We start from the raw sequence: 16,253 nt of genomic DNA, 5'->3' as shown, positions 1-16,253 counted from the left end.
TCCATTTTATGGATAAGGGCCCAGCAAGGTTAGATGGCATTTTTAAGACGACACAGCAAATGGTGATGGCAGAATGTGAAAACAGGTATTTTGGCTCCATAGGCTGTGCTTACAAGCAACAAGCGAAGTCACAGCCTAAGATCTAGACCAGGGTCAGCAAACTCTTTCTGCGAAGGGCCAGAGAGTCCATGTGTTTTGCAGACTGTACGGTTTCTTTCACAACTTCTCGGCGCTGCTGCTGTGGTGAAAGCCACAGTAGACAATGTGCAAACGAATGAATGCTGTTCGTGGAGACTAAAATTTGAATTTCGCATACTTTTCACATGTCAGGAAACAATCTTTTTATTTTCCTCTACTATTTAAAAAATGTAAAATCTTCTGTGGATATCGCCAAACTGATTTTAACGTTTTTATGGTGAGGCAAAAGGCCCAGAAAGAGAAGATTGAAGGAGAAGATCAGAGTCAGAGGACTGGCGCTACCAAACTTCGAGGCATCCTGTAAAGCTACAGCCATCAAGACGGTGTGGTGTCGGCAGAGAAATCGACTAGATCCACGGCACACAAGGGAGAGCCCAGAAAACCCACATAAAGAGAGCAAAGCGATCTTTGATAAAAGAACAAAGGCAATACAATGGAGAAAAGATGGTCCATTCGGCATACAGTGCTGGAATGACTAAGCATCCATAAGAAATATATAAATAAATCTAAAATCAAATCTTAGTTTACAGGTCCCACAAAACCAGGATTTGGCCCATGGGCCATTGTTTGCCAACCAGTGTTCGATCTAGACTGCAATAGAAAAATAGTCATCAAAGTGAAATGAGAGGACGGCATCTCGATTGGCAATAGCCCTGGGCCCCGGGGATCCCACATGGGAGCCTGGTGTCCACCTCTAGATTACAAGGCTGATTGCAGCTCCTCTCTGGGCTTTGCTACGATCTTCGGACAGAGGAATACAGCAGCTGGCAGCTAACTCTATTCTGGTCTTTGAAAAATCTCCCATTCAGCACCTCTCATCCTCTAGGCTCCAAGTCTGAGGAATAAAAAATTGTCCCTCAAAGAAAGCCTTTGGTCTCCTGATGTATATAGTTTTCTTAAAAAAAATTTTTTTTTTTTTTACGACAGCAAATATACTCAGAACTTTAAAAAATGTTAAATCAAATAGTATAAGAAAATTTAGCCCAGTGCTGGCACAAAATATATTTTGAAATGTGTTAATTTTGATGAAAAGTTCTTCTGTTTTATCATTAAAACAATCCAGGGAGATAGATGTCATTATCAGCATAATTTTATGGCAGCAAAAATTAAACTTTTTCTTCAGAGCGATAGGACTGAGTTGAGAACTCCTATCTACCAACTTAGTTCTAAAAGGTTCTAAAGACGCTCAAAACTGGCTGTTTTTGAGGATAATCAGTGGATCCCTACATCTTTTCCTACAACTGTTATGGGATCTTCTAGGCCTTATTTTTTTCCTCCATAGACATTCTATTATGCATTCTCTCTCTCTCTCTCTCTCTCTCTCTCTCTCTCTCTCTCTCTCTCACACACACACCACATACACAGAGACACTCCATCTGTTGGAGTTGTAAAGGTAGTAAGAATTTGTGGGGCCAAGAGCCAGAAAGACAGGAAATGAAGAAAGTAAACCTAATATGTGATGCTATTTTTACCCTGGAAGCATTTGCTAAATCATATAACACAAATCAGCAGGTAAGAGGCTAACATACTGTTCAGAGCTCCATGGAGGTAGGGAAAATACTGGGGTTCAGCACCCATTAAAAAATCAAAAAGCAGGAGCCATTCGATCCCATTGCTGTAGGCATAAATAAGAAATAAGGGATTGTAAGCTGACAAGATCTTTGCTATCTGTGAGGTTGACCAAGGGTTGTTTTGCCTAAAAAAAAGTTTAAAAAGAACAAAAAGGAGGAGCCATGGTAAATATACCAGGCTTTCAGCTGGGACTTCAGAGATCTAGACCCTTGGAGTAGGGATAAACTTGAAGTAGACCAGCCTCTAAAAAGACTGAAGCCCAGCTTTGAATCAATCTGATTCCTGATTAGCTTGAGTTAATCTGTCCCTACCGGACCACCTGCCAAAAGCAAAAATAAAAAGTTATTTTTAGGGAAGAAGATAGCACCCTCCAGAACATGAACTTATCTAATTTTTCATACACGATGCCTGTCTTTCAATTTAAAAACTACCAGGAGATGACACAAAATCAATAGAAACCAAGAGAGAGAGGGAAAAAACTAGACAATAATAAGTGAAAAGTGGTGGACTAATGTGGGAATAAATGTGTGATATTCACCACTTTGTTAGCCTGATGTTTTGTATCCAGTTTGGAACAGAGGTGAACTAATCAGATACTTAATGGCACACTCCAGGAAAGAGGAAGGATTAAGACATGCTCGTCACATATTCCTGGCTGACTGGACATCTATTTATGTGCTGGGAAGACCTGCCAGGGCCCCATGTAAAACTAAAGTGAAGAAAAACCAGAGAATTGGCTGTAGCTTTGTGTTTATTTTTTAACCTACACACACATCAATAGACAGAGCCTTATAAACTTTAGGCGTTTGAGCATAACCTTTCTCCAAATCATTGGCTGGTCACTAAACCATGCAGACCCAAGTGGTCCTCCCCAGATTAAGAAAATAAACACAAGAAATAAAAAAAACTGAACAAAGCCTTTAGTAGCTGCACACCATGAGAAGGATAGATTCCAGAGTTTGAGTCTAGGCAAATTACTAAAAAATAAACCAACAACCCTCATAAAAATAAAACAGAATCCAAAATTGCTAAATTTTAACAAGAATATCCAGTTTTCAACCAAAAGTTACTAGACATGCCATGAAACTAAAAAGTGAGTTCTCATATTCAGGGAAAAAACACTGAATGAAACTGATTCTGAGTGGGCTCAGATGTTGGATTTTGCAGGCAAAGTCTTCAAAGCAGCTATATTATTTGAATATGTGTATATATGAATATGTGAATATGTGTGTATATATATATATACATATATACACATATTCGAATAATAAAAGAAACAATGTTCAAAGAACTACAGATAAACAAAGACTAAAGGCTTACTAGAAGAGATATAAATATTTTCTTTTATATATATTTGTAATATATTTGTAATACATATAAATATATAAGAAAATTCCAGAGTTGAAAATTACAATAACTGAAAATGAGATGGGCTCAGCAACAGACTTGAGATGGCAGAAAAAAGAATCTGCAAACAAAGAAAGATCAATAGAAAGTATATTTTTGAAAAATATAGGGGAAAAAATGAAAAATAAACAGCGCCTCAGAGATCTGTGAACACTGTCAAACATGGAGGCATACAGGTACTAAGTCCAAGAAGAAGTAGGGAGAGAAAGAGGCAGAAAAAAAGATTTGAAGAAATAATGGCTGAAAATTGTCCACATTTGATGAAACATATTGAGCCACGGATAAAAGAAGCTGGGGGAAAAAAAGAAAAAACCTTGAGTAGGAAAAACACAAAGAGAATTTTACCAAGACACATCAACTGTAATAATTGATGTGTCTAGGTGTAGTTCTAAAGCTAAGGAGAAAAAAAAATCTCAAAAACAGAAGGAAACCAACTTTTCACACACATGAGACCAACATTATGATTAATGATCAACTTATCAGAAACCATGGAGGTCAGAAGTCAGCGGAAGGACACATAATATTACGAGAAAAATGGTTCCAGAGGGAAGCATGGTAATGTAAGAAGGAACAAAGACAAGAATAAATATGCAAGTGAAGCCAAAATAATATTGACTGTATAAAACAGAAGCCTGAAAACTATGGCCCATTGGTCAACTTGACCTATAGCCTATTTTTGTATGTCTCTCTAGATAAGAATGGCTTTTACATATTTAAAGGGTTATAAAAAAAAAAAGAAAAGAACAATATGCGATTGAGACCATATATGATCCACAAAACCTAAAATATTTACCACTTGGCCCTTTACCAAAAACATTTGCCAGTCTCAATATAAACAATAAAAATAATGTAGTGTGGAATTTAAAACATATGTAGCATATTGCTGAATGGGATTTGGACGGAATAAATAGAATTACACAGTGAAAACATTTTTGCTTTATCTGGAAAGTGATAAGAGTACTCATTTATATTAGACTTTTATAAGTCAAGGATGCATGTTGTAATCTTAAATGTCAAAATAACAAAAAAATGTGTAATCGGCAAGCTAATGTTGGACAGGGTAAGGTGGTGGAAATGAAATAAGTAAATAAATGAAGGAGAAAAGGTCATAGCACAGGTAGGACACATTGAAATATAAATAATCAGCTATTAGATTGAAATACACTTAGGAAAACCAAAAAAGAGAAGCTGGGTTAGGGGTGAGTATATGAGCATTTCCTTCCGTCTGGCTTTGTTCCACGTGACCCCCATACCAGGACTGGGCCACTGGTAGGTTTGGTATACTTGCCTTGTGTAGTTGCTATAAAGATTAAATGTATGTAAACCAAAGCACAGTGTCTGACATGTGGTAAATGTACGGTAATTGGTAGTTATGATTATTATAATTTCGATATCAGAGAGATACTTAGCATAGACATTTTTCAGATCTTTCCAGCCTCCATATTCTGGGATTTCATCATGTAACTATAGTTCATATTTTTATCTTGATGATCTGGAGTGTTACAAAGAGGCTATACTTGGAACCTAAATGTTAAGGGTCCAGACTTGAAGACCCAAGTCCCTACTGAATCCTGGAGTGACCTGGGCCCTCACTGCAGTTCTCTGCTTCCAATCAGGTAAATGGGAAGAAAATTTCTTGCCTATTCTCACAGCACCCTGAGGCATTGTCGAAGAAGTTGTCAAAGCACATGTGACATGATTGAACCGCAATCACGGAATCCCAAGGGAACTTTTCACTTTTGGAAGGTTGTTTTAGCCTCAAGCTCATTGATCCATGAAAGGCTTTGAGCTTCCTGGTAAACTCCCACCTCATTAAAGTCAGTATGGGAAGAAAATATACTTTCCCACCCTGATAGGAATGAAAGAGAAAGACATCTGTGTACCCTCTGAGAAACAGGGTTGGCTGAGATCAGTCATCCATGTTGGACACAGCTAATACCAGAGGGGGCCGGGAACGGGCAAAGGGCCATTATTAGAGTGTCAGGCCTTGGCTAGGCGGAGTCTCGCACAATTCTTCCTAGGAAAGTACCTTCTGAAGCAATGGTTCTCAAGCTCGCTTCCCCAACGGAGATGCAGGTTTGACTGGTATGGGCTGACCCCTGGGTATGCTGGGCACCAGCAGTGTTTAAAAGTCCTTTGAGGGATGTTCATGTACTTCTGAGTTTGAGAGCCTCCGTTCCTCAAAGAAACCCAAAGTGTCAGTCCAACGGGTGGCCAGGGGTAGGTAGGGTGATTTCAAAAGCAAAATTAAAACAGCTCATGCTCTCACAATTTATAGATTTCCTTTATGTTTTTCTACTCATACTGTGTCTAGAGTATAATTGTTGACCCCTGTCCCTGCCTTGAGGAAAGACAGCTGTTTTGTGACCTTGATCAAGCATTACTCTCCCTGAACCTTGGCTTCCTGATCTATAAAATGAGGAAAAGATGGACTTCCCTGTCTTCTTCACGGGGTGCTTGTGAGAATCACAGAAGAGGAAAGGGCTGCGTGACGAGGAGAAGGCTGTACACACGTGAGGGGGGACTTGTCTCCTTGGTTAAAAGGAAGCCGCTTGCCCTGGCCAGTGGGCGGGACCGTCAAGGCCAACGTGTGCAGAATTAAGACCACTCTTGAGCGTACGTTAAATTCTTGGGCTCTTTGAAAAGTGCATAACGCCCTCACAGCAACCCTAAAGAATAGGCAGAGGCAGGATTTATGATTCCGTTGGCATTTTTATAAGAGGCTTGGTGACTTCCGGCAACTCACACGGACCAAGGGCAGGGGCAGGCCTCCCTCCAGCACTGGCATCCACTAAGCAGTGAGCTGTCCTGCTGAGTGGAAGGGGAGGGTCTAAGCCGGCCAGTATCTGTCCCTTGTAGTGTTTTGTACCGTAAGCAGGTCTGCGGCACCTCATCCTCATTTGCACCCAGGGCCTGTGGAACGCCGCTGGCAACCTGAGAGCAGGCCGGGCACGTGACTACCTGTGGGCGCCGAGTCAGAAACCATGAGTCACACCTGGCTGCTGCTCTAACGCTAGAATTTCCAGGGCTCTGAGGAGCTCGGGACGTTCGTGTCCTTCCATCACCGTGGTGCTTGGGAGTCACATGCCACAGTCGGTAGAAGGTGACACTGAGGGACAGAGAAACTTTCTGGAGTAGCTAGACTGACCTCTGAATGTTAGTCTGAGAATTCTGGAATGGCCGAGGTGGTCAGATCTTTGAGATCATCTTGTTCGATACCTCTGGGAACTAAGAACCAGGGAGGGCAGCAAACTCGACAAAGACCACTCGGCAAGTTACTAAAAGGGCCGTGTGTGTAGCTCGATTCTTCTTAACCTATACTCCGGTATGCTTTCCTTGGGACCAAAGTCTTTTTAAGAGAAGTTTATAAAAAAGCTCATTATTAGGTGTGTCATTCTATAACCTGAGTTTCCCGCATAGGGAAATTTATTCTGTTGCCATGTCTACCAGACCAATATTTTCAGTTGCCTTTACCCATCAGTCAATCCAGATTTACAGTCAGGATGCCAAAAATGACATAGGGTTAACACTGTCCTGGCCTTGGGGTAGATACTATCTCTAGTCTGATAAGGTTACAAAAAATTTTAGAGATGGTGTGGCAAGTCCCAAACCACCACTCTCTAAATCCTCTGTGTCCTGTGCTGACAGCCACAGGGGGACGCCGCCGCCTGTTACAGATTCCACTCCAGGTATAGACCAGTGCTCCCTGCTCTCTTCATCTCCTGATGCCCTCCCAATACCCAACATCTACATACTGTGCCCCCAGAGAGGGAAGGGGGCTCTAGGGAGCAGTCCCAACAGGGAAGAACACATTCAAAGTCGACTTGCGGTTTTGCCATGACTCACTGTATAACCTCAGACAAAGAATGCTTTGTTTTTGGATTGCTTTTGTCCTCAACTTCCTCATGGGGAGACCCAGAGTCAGAAAGGACAACCCGAAGAGGGTCCTGTGGTGAATGTGAACGAGCAGTGCCTTGGTGGTGGCAGGCTGGAGCCCTGCCTCCGTCTATACTAATATCCTCCACGGTCACTCCAGCTCCAGCTTTGCCTCAGCCACCATGGGCCAGAACTTTAAAGGGGACCAGGGACCCTCAAAGCAGGAGAGGGTAGGAGCAATAATGCCTGAGCTCCAACAGGAGGGGAATCCAACAGTGGAGGGGCCTATGGTGTCCCCATCAGGAAGGTCTCTTTTCAGAGACGACTGGTAGTTTCTGGCCTGAAGAAAGGAGCATTGCCTGAGGATGACTATTTCTCACTAAGGTGCAAGAATGCAAGAGGAAATGCTTGCCTAGGGGGAAGAAGAGCACCTGGCCTTCCCACAGCCCAGCCAGCTCCCTGCTGGGCCCCTATATAGGAGCCACACACACAACTCACCAGTGTGTTGCCTCTTCCACCTCTTGACCTTTTGTATCTAAAGGTAGCAGACTCATCTTGTTCAAAATACCACTTGCGTTAGGCTGCTACCTGCTGAAGAAATTTTTAATCGCTCCCCAATTCTCGCTCTAGCAAATTCAGATTCTCAGCTTGCTGCATGACCTTGGGCCAGTCACTTAACCTCTGTAGGGTTCAGTTTTTGTAAATGTAAAATAAGAGATTTGGATTAAATCATTTCAGAAGTCTCTTTTAAGCCAAATGGACACTGATTATCTCTATTGTTCTTTTTGTCTTGGGTTTTCAAAATTCTACCTATCTAACGCTTCACCTCCCCCAACATCGACCCTGTACTCCAGAATAGGCCTGCTCCCTGCTCCTCACTCCCATCTGTTGAGCCCCCACTTTGCCTTGGGCTATGCTGCTCCCCGCAATTGCATGTCCTCCTTGTTCCTATGTTTATCTTAATCCCACTCCATGGAGTTTTACCTCCCATGTGAAACTTCTCCAACCCACATTCATCACTCAGTTCTCTGAATCCTGTTGCTTGTATTACAGCTACTCACACCTATTTTCATACTTAGTTCTTCTCCAGTGATTTTATGCAAATCATTTCTCTCTCCCCCAGACAGTTCTTTACATTGGGTTTTTAATCTACCAGCCAGATTCCGCCTAACTCCAGTTTTTAGAAGGATGCTCGGGCAGTTAATTGACAGTAGCAAAAATACAACTTGATGACAATAATGACTGACAATAAAGCCCTAAAAAATCTACAAGGCACAGATGACATCCCAGGAACGCAGGATTCCCGAGCCCGCAGAGAAAATCCCATACCTGGGCTTGTTGCCCAGAGCAGGAATTTGGAGGCAAGTGTGTGAACTGGAATGGGGGTGGGGAAGCCATCAAATATGTGACTTGAGCAAGTCCCCTCCCTTCTCTCATCAATAACTGGAAGGACTTGGGCCACCAGAAGTTCTCCAAGGTTTCTCCACTCATTTGAAAAAATTTTTCTAGAAGGCTGCTGGGCTGGCAACCTGCAGGAAAGGAGCTTTGTAAAATGAATGTTGACTAGCTTTGCTTGTTCTAATAACTAAAGAGAAAGTTTTCCTCGCATGATGACTTTGCCCAGCTCCCACTTTTGGCTTTGCATAGGCATATTACCAAGGCAACAAAGTTTCATTCATAAGCATGATGATCCCTTGGAGAACTTTGAGCCATTCTAGGAAAGAAAAAAAAAATCAGGTGAAAGTTGTATTTTACTAGATACAGTGATTTCTTGCCAACTTGCTTTTGCCAATTACAGTTTTGAAATAATGATGTTTAATTTTTTAAACCCAAACTTTCAGAGCAGGAACTTGTCCTCAAATGTGCTGTTTGTTGAGCCATTTTAAAGCTTATAGAAAAGCCCAGTTGTGATTCTGTCTTTTCTTGAGCTCAGCTGTAATGCACGGTGGTGGTAAAAGGCCCAGCTCTAGACTCAGACTCGGGACTGAATTCTGGCTCATGTACTTATTAGCTAGATGACCTTGGATTAGTTATTTGAGTCTCAGTTTTCTCACCTGTAAAATGAGGATGATAGCACATCCCCTTTAAAGGGAAGCTGTTGTATATGTATTGTGCTTAGTATGGGCCTGGGCTGTTCTAGAGAACTTTACACCATGGGTATATTATTTCACATAGTTTTGACTTTTGAACCATGTTAACGTTTTATATACTCAAAAATAAAGTAAAAATCAATAAGAATAGCAGAAACCCTATAACCAAATAAAACAGGAGACAAACTTAACTATATGTCAAGCAAACAACCACGCAAAGAGAACAACAAAAAAAGAACGAATCCAAGTGATTTTGAACAAAGAATTTCAATTATACATCCTGTGTCGGATATATTCTGAGGACAAGAGAATGACCAAGAAATTCTGAACTTCATTTGTTCGTGACGTTACAGTTGTAGTAATCCCAATATTATGGTATGTATGTCGTAAGATTCAGCAAATGGATAAAATTACTGATGCTTTTGTAATCCTGGTTTGCACGGTGGGAGGATGGTACAAATCTGAAATGGGAAAAGGAGGTAAAAGGCTAACTCTAACTAAGATTAGAGATAGCTGTGTAATTTTTTTTTTTTTAAAGGAAACTATTTCTTAGCTCTGTCCACTGAGAGGGGTCAGACATGATGACGCTAGAGCAGCAATCAACATCCCTCAAACCCAGATCTTGGTTTCTACATTAAATTCCCTACCAATTGGAACCATGAAGAAATGGCCAAACTCCATGGCCAACATAGGAAAAATATAAGATTAGCCTGCATAACTTATTCCATAATGTTAAAAAGTGCTTGAAAATGATGGGGACACAGGAGTCAGCTTTAAAGGGCTCTCGCTGGCCAAATATGTAATGACTTGAGCACCAAAATTAATGACTGAACTTAATCACACTGATTAATCAAAGAATCCATGAGTCCATTTTATGTTTAAAAGATAAAACATAAAAGGAGTGAGAAAAAGTAAAGAATCTCTTTTTATGAAGGAATGTCAACTAATAATGTTAGAAGGAATGACGGACATTTTTAAATCACCATTTTACACTCATCATGGTAATAATAGATTCAGACAAGAACCGCCAGTGGATGCTAAAAGCTTGGGTATAAGAACAGTCAGATGGTATCACAGCATCTCCCTACAACTTACAAATCGCATAGGGGAAGGTGCCTTTAGAAAGGAGAAATCTGGCAGACACCGCCTTCACCAAATTATCAAATTTAACATGACTAGTAAGCATATTTAACAACATCAGGTGGATCCCCGAATGTGTCTCACCTGGGTGTAACATCATGTTGCATTTCTGCCCAAAGAGTTTAATCTGATTCTAACAATAAAAAAACAGTTTGGACAAATCCAAATTGGAGTGCACACGACAAAAGCCAGTCTAAATTTTTAATGACACACAAAAAGGAACAAACCAACAAAAAAAGGTTAAAGAACTGTTCTAGATTAAAAGAGGTTTTAGAGGCAGGACAGTTAAATACAACATACGGTCTTTGGTAAATCTATTAGGCAAGGACTGAAAATATAAACAAAATAATAAAAAGACAACTAAATTAATTCACCATGTTAGAAAATTAAAGGAGTAAATCATACAATCATCTTAATAAGTGCAGAAAAAGTATTAGGTAAAATTCAATATCTGCTCATGATTTAAAAAAAAAATAAAAACCTTTTGGCAAATGAGGAACTTTCTTAGTTTCATAAAGAGTATATACAGAAAAGCTGGTAGCAACCACTATACTTTCTGACAAAACATTAAACAAAAATTCTGTTTAGCTTGGAAATAAGAATACCTCTAACCATCACCTCTGTGAAAAACTGTCTTGGAGACACCAGCCAGCCCAGAAAGGCTAAAGCAAGAAAAGGTGCACAGACTGAAAAGAAACCAAACTGTCATCGTTGGCAGGATTATGTATATAGAAAATCCAAAAGAAAATACAGATAACATTAAAGTTTATAAGAGTTGAAGTGGGTTCAAAATTAATATATAAAGATCTATTTTATTTCTGTATAACTTGGGCCATGATCGCAGCTTCCCTCATTTTGTCCCAGTTTCCCACTCGGGATCAACCAGCGAAAGCCAGATACAACCCCCAAATGAATCACTTCAGAGGCCTCGTTTCTAGTGAGCGACCTCCAGCTTCGCCATGGCAACAACCTCCAACCAGAGCACACCTGAAGCCTTCCCCTTTCTACTCTCAAGCTTTCCCACTCCCCTGCCTGCCTTGGAGTCTGCCTAACACAAGCAATATTGACTGACCCCCTTGCCACAGCAACTTCTGAATAGACACCATTAGTTCTCATTTGGGTGGTCTTCATTCCTCCCCGCCCTCCCCCCCGAAATTAAGTATTTCACTCATTTAAAGTCTCCATAAAGAGAGCGGAAAACCAAACTTCAGAGCAGATGTATCTGCCCTACTTATAATCCACGAAGAGCAAGTTCACGGCATGTATGAAAAACTCCTAAAAATCGATGGAAAAGGAAAAACCTATAGAACGATGGGAAACACACTTGAACAGGCACTTCACGACAGAGGAAATCAAATGGTCAACAAGCGTTAAAATAAAAGCTCCTCAGCCTCACTAGCAATCAGGAAAATGCAATCACTCTGCGCAGTAAGGAGAGCAGGCATTATCATCCCCTCGCCCCAATCCTCCCATCTAGACACGCACATCCCTAGATTCAGAGTGGGCAACTGACTTGTCTGAGGCGCACGGCAGGACTGGTGCCTGAACTGCAGCCAGGCCTCTGTCCCCTACCTCCTTTTGTCCCTCTGGGGGCTCCAGGGCAAATTCTGTTTCATTCTGGGCCCAGGACTTTCATTTGGGAGAGAGGCTAATAAAATCTTTAAGGTCCTTCTCAGTGTAAAGAATTCTGCCTTTCTAATAAAGGGAGGAGGGAAGAGCCAGGGGGTTGGGTGGACAGGGGCAGAGAGGGATGACAGCAGAGGTACAAGCTCATTCTAACTATTATTGTCAGGAGAAACTCAAAGCCCTGGCGGGTGGCCCGCTCTTTTCCATCAAGGTCAATGGCACTAAAGAATGCGAGCAATCTTTTAGAATTTATTATCCCGAAATCTTCTTTCTTCTGTCCTTTCAGCAAAAAACAAAACCAAGCCATAAATAGTAATGATCAAAATACGCTTATTAGTAATATTTCCATGTGAAGGATGAGAAAAATCAAGGTCCAGGGAGGTAGCCCTTGCCCACGGCACCACACAGCACAGAGAACTAGAATCCAGGTCTTTGTGACATCCTACACCCACGGCTTTTCCCCCCACTGTGGAGCTGCTGCCCGCCCTTCTCACCTATCCCAAGACCTCTCACCCCACTGCCTTGGGCACTTACCCCCAGCATTCCAGCCTGTTTGGGTATGCAGTGTACATTCTGTGCTCATGAAGAGTACACATTCCGCTCGCAAGCTCCGTGCCTCAGCGACATGGGCCACCTGCAGGGCTGACCCTTCGGGCAGACTTACCTTGCCCCAGAAGTGGCAGCAGCCCCAGGAGGAAAACGTGTGTCCACAGCCCCATGCCAGAATCCTTCAGGTGCCGCGGGCCTCAGGTGAACCGTTTCTACGAATGGACCAGCAGCTGTCACTCTTCCTCCTTTTATGCTCCTGTTGTCTGATAGTGTGCCTGTCATAAATTTTATTGTGTTCACCTTTGAAAGGGGGCAGTGGCTGGCTGTAAATAATAAATATTAACATTTAGGCAGAAGATGTCTCGAGGTAGATGGGTCAAAGATGGGGAGCATGTTCTAGATGAAGGCATCAGAAGACCACGCCCACTCAGCTCCCTTCATATGGCCTCCCCGGAATGTGGGTGCCCAGAAATTGCCCATGTCAGGGGCTGGTCTGCTGGGAGGAGCGTGGGGCTGGAATCCCAGGCCGGCCAAAGCTGTGAGAACTTGGGCGCGTCCCTTATCATGGCCTCAGCTTCTTGGCTGTAAGCCCTGGTCATAAATAAAAGACGTGAAAGGAGTGACAGTACTTTGTAACAGCTAAACCATGAAGCCGCTGCGCAACGCGAGGTCTCTCAGTACGAACTGTGTTCCCCCGGTGTCTCAGGAGCGCCCCCGGGAACCCTGGTCTCTGCAATGCAGAGGTATGCTCATGTCTCCACCCCACATGCAAAGCATGGGCGACCGGAAGTGTTGGACCAAAGTGCACACCACAGATCTATTGTCTGCATGTTCAACTGAGAGATACAAGCCAGGGCTGAGCAATGCAACTCATTTGACATGAATCAGCAGATTCCTTTGGGCAAACTCGGACGGAATGCTGGGCCGGGTCTAAACTGGGCAGGCAGAGCTGGCATCTAAAGCCTAGATGACAAAATACCCTTGAGGGCAAAATTTAAAAATTATCCCACAAATATCAAGGAACAACTGCCTTCGGTTAATATGAACAAATATATTTAAATCATCCTTGCATTGGCACACCATTATGGCAGCAAGGCCGAGAGCCTGACTTCTGAGATCCAGCTAGAAACCTGGTTTCTATTACCCAACCTCAGATCCTGATATGCTGACATGTTTCTCATATGTTTAAAATCACAGTTATGGCTTGGTTATCTTGACTATAAAGTGACGACTACATGGGTGGCCCTTTTTTCCTGGCTTCCTGGGATCAGAATGTTGTCTTCTTTTCTTATCTGCTCAGAAAATTTGGCTGGTGGGTGACCAATGATTTAGACAAAGGCTCGGCTTCAGGGCAGCACAGAGGTGTCAGGTCACACTGGTAGTGTGTAGGTACTGATACAACTAACCCGGCGGGCCATCGGCTGGTCCCAGAGGCTAAAGAATGGCACACACAGAGAAGGAAGAAGAAAACATCCCCCAGGCGAGGTCTGCCATTAGAGCATGGATGCTCCTGAGCCCCCGACACTTGGTATCTTCATGAAACTTCCCTCAAGCTCAATAAGAGACCCAAAGCTTCTGTCCTGCCACTAAGGATGTCAGGAGTCCACCCATCTCTATGCCATCAGCAGCTTCGAGGAGGATCCCCACACCTACTTGAACTGAATGAGTGTTCATAGTGAGTGTTCATAGGTCCCCACTCATGCTTAGACCAGTGGGAGGTGGGTGGGAAGCATGATGGGAAATGGGCAGAAATAGCCTGGCTCTACAAGCCATGCATTCACACCCATATCTTACTGCTTCCCTGCGTGACCACTATAGCCCATCTGGGCTGGCACACATACCAACCTAACCCCCTTTTACATTTAGAGAAATGGAGAAAGGACTTAAAAACATTTTTAACCTTTGTGAGGCACTTTGGTGTGGGAATGAACTACCTCTTAGATATAAGAAAGCTTTGAGTCCTGTCAGAGCATCAAGGAATTCTCATCGACTGAGGCAGCAGGGGAATAACATTCCTTGGGCATCCGATCAGGCAGGTGGTAGCTTAACGGACACCTATTTTCTATGTGGTCTGTTAGCAGCTGTGACAAACAAGGGGAAAGCCTCATCAAAAGCCAGAGACAAGTTCTATCACTTGTTTAGCAATTTTTGTTCTCTGATTTTTGCTACTAGAATGTCCTGAGAGGACATGTCTTAGAGGAGAAAAGATTCTCCATTTCGGTTTTTAGCCACGATCAGCAGAAAGGCACAGGCCTGTGAATTTAAATCTTTTAAGAATGGCAGTCCGTGCTTTGCTCAGAAGGCATCTTGGTGACTGAAAAAACTTAGAGTTTGCTGTTGTCCAAGAATCCACAAGGGTATGTTAGACCAAGTACGTGGAGAGCTGGCCTTAGAAGAGCATTTAACTGGGGGTTACAACCCATTCTTATTCCAAGACTTGAATTTGGTGAATGATCAGCCCATTTAAAAAAAATAAAATAGAATATAAAATATCTGCGGGCATTGCAATTGGTAAGGGCAAGTAATGTTTTGGGAAACTTTGTTTCAGCTACATGTGGTAACATAAAATGTATTTCTTAATAAGGGTTGCAGTAAAAAAATAAATAAAATTGAAAACCACTATCTCAGAGGGTAGATCTAGATCTATAAAGAAATCCCCAGATTTTGAGAAAAAGAAAACAGGTTTGTTTTTTTTCTGTTTAAGATGCAGCTAACAACAAATTCCCTTGTACTAGGAGCTAAAAACAATGCCTGTGGTTGGCTGTGGGTCTGGGGAAGAAAGTACAAATCAAACTTATGATGGTTGTGAGCAGAGAGTAAATGAAATGTTCCTCTTCTTTCAACAAGAAAAGCCTAGTCCCTGGCTCCCAGGTGAGCTCTGCCAATGTGGTGGAAGTATGTGCCTGTCCCCTGTCACCTAGGACTAGTACCCACTGGTGCCTATTTGATGGAAGATGCAGAGCTGAGAGAGGAAGGGTCCACACCAGAACTGTGGGACCACAATACTGTCCACCTCAGAATAATGTGCATGGATGCTAATAATGACCTGAAATTGTCTGCCCCAAGCTTTGGGTTTCCTAAGTACCTGCTGGCCCTCACTGTAACGGCCCTGCGTCATTCACTCCTTCTGCATGAAACATAGTCCATGTTCCCAGTGAGCTTCCTGAGGGAGAGGCTGGGCCTTTCTCTTCCTGCTTCCTTGTCAGCCCCCCAGAACCCTTCCCCTCCCCAAAGCATGTAGCTCAGTGTCCTGTACATACAAGGCCCTCAATAAGTCTTCATTCATTTATTGAGTATTCTCTGGGGGCAGAGACAATGGGTTTAACAGAGCCTGTGTTCTCTAAGATCCTTCCCAGTCACAGAAGTAAAAGGAGGCATGGATTAGGAATCTCCAAACCCAAACGTTATTCTGATGCTAGTGTTCCCGACACACGCAGCACAAGACCTACATGTGCACACACACGTACAAAACACTGTCCAATGAAACTAACTCAGCTGATTTAGTTTCCCTTGGGCAGAGGCTTTGTTTATAATCAATACACTAAAGAGGAGTTTAAGGAGTGAAAAAAAGATGAAATGAAGGGGCCAGTGATGTATGTCTACAAAAAAAAATTCAAATACCACAGAGGAAAAAAAGAGAGAAAAGAACAGTGTAAATTGCCACAGAACACACATTCATGAGACCTGGCCTTCTCGTTCTCTCTGAACCCACAGCACCCAGCATACCGCCTGTCACAGCGGGCTTTCACTAAAGGTTGGATGGCAAATCAGTAAATCTATGAAAGGCAGAATAAA

The 16,253-nt window shown here is 42.6% G+C and overlaps 1 protein-coding gene across 5 annotated transcripts in view; it reads right to left on the bottom strand.

Annotated features, from left to right (window-relative positions):
* The window catches only part of PLB1 (phospholipase B1), a 144,620-nt gene that overhangs the window by 99,057 nt on the left and 29,310 nt on the right, over window positions 1-16,253 (bottom strand). For 3 of the 5 annotated variants that reach the window (XM_016145347.2, XM_016145344.2, XM_016145346.2), the window contains exon 2: window positions 12,574-12,733. In XM_016145347.2, the coding sequence (XP_016000833.2) occupies window positions 12,574-12,628 (55 nt within the window). In that variant the 5' untranslated portion in view covers window positions 12,629-12,733. Of the gene's footprint in view, window positions 1-12,573; window positions 12,782-16,253 lie in introns of all 5 variants that reach the window. The other 2 variants (XM_016145345.2, XM_016145348.2) reach the window with 2 other exon arrangements.

This window comes from Rousettus aegyptiacus, unplaced genomic scaffold (assembly GCF_014176215.1).
Source record: "Rousettus aegyptiacus isolate mRouAeg1 unplaced genomic scaffold, mRouAeg1.p scaffold_m13_p_7, whole genome shotgun sequence".
Taxonomy (NCBI): domain Eukaryota; kingdom Metazoa; phylum Chordata; class Mammalia; order Chiroptera; family Pteropodidae; genus Rousettus; species Rousettus aegyptiacus.
Note: the sequence above shows the minus strand (reverse complement) of the source record. Positions and strands in the feature narration are given on the sequence as shown.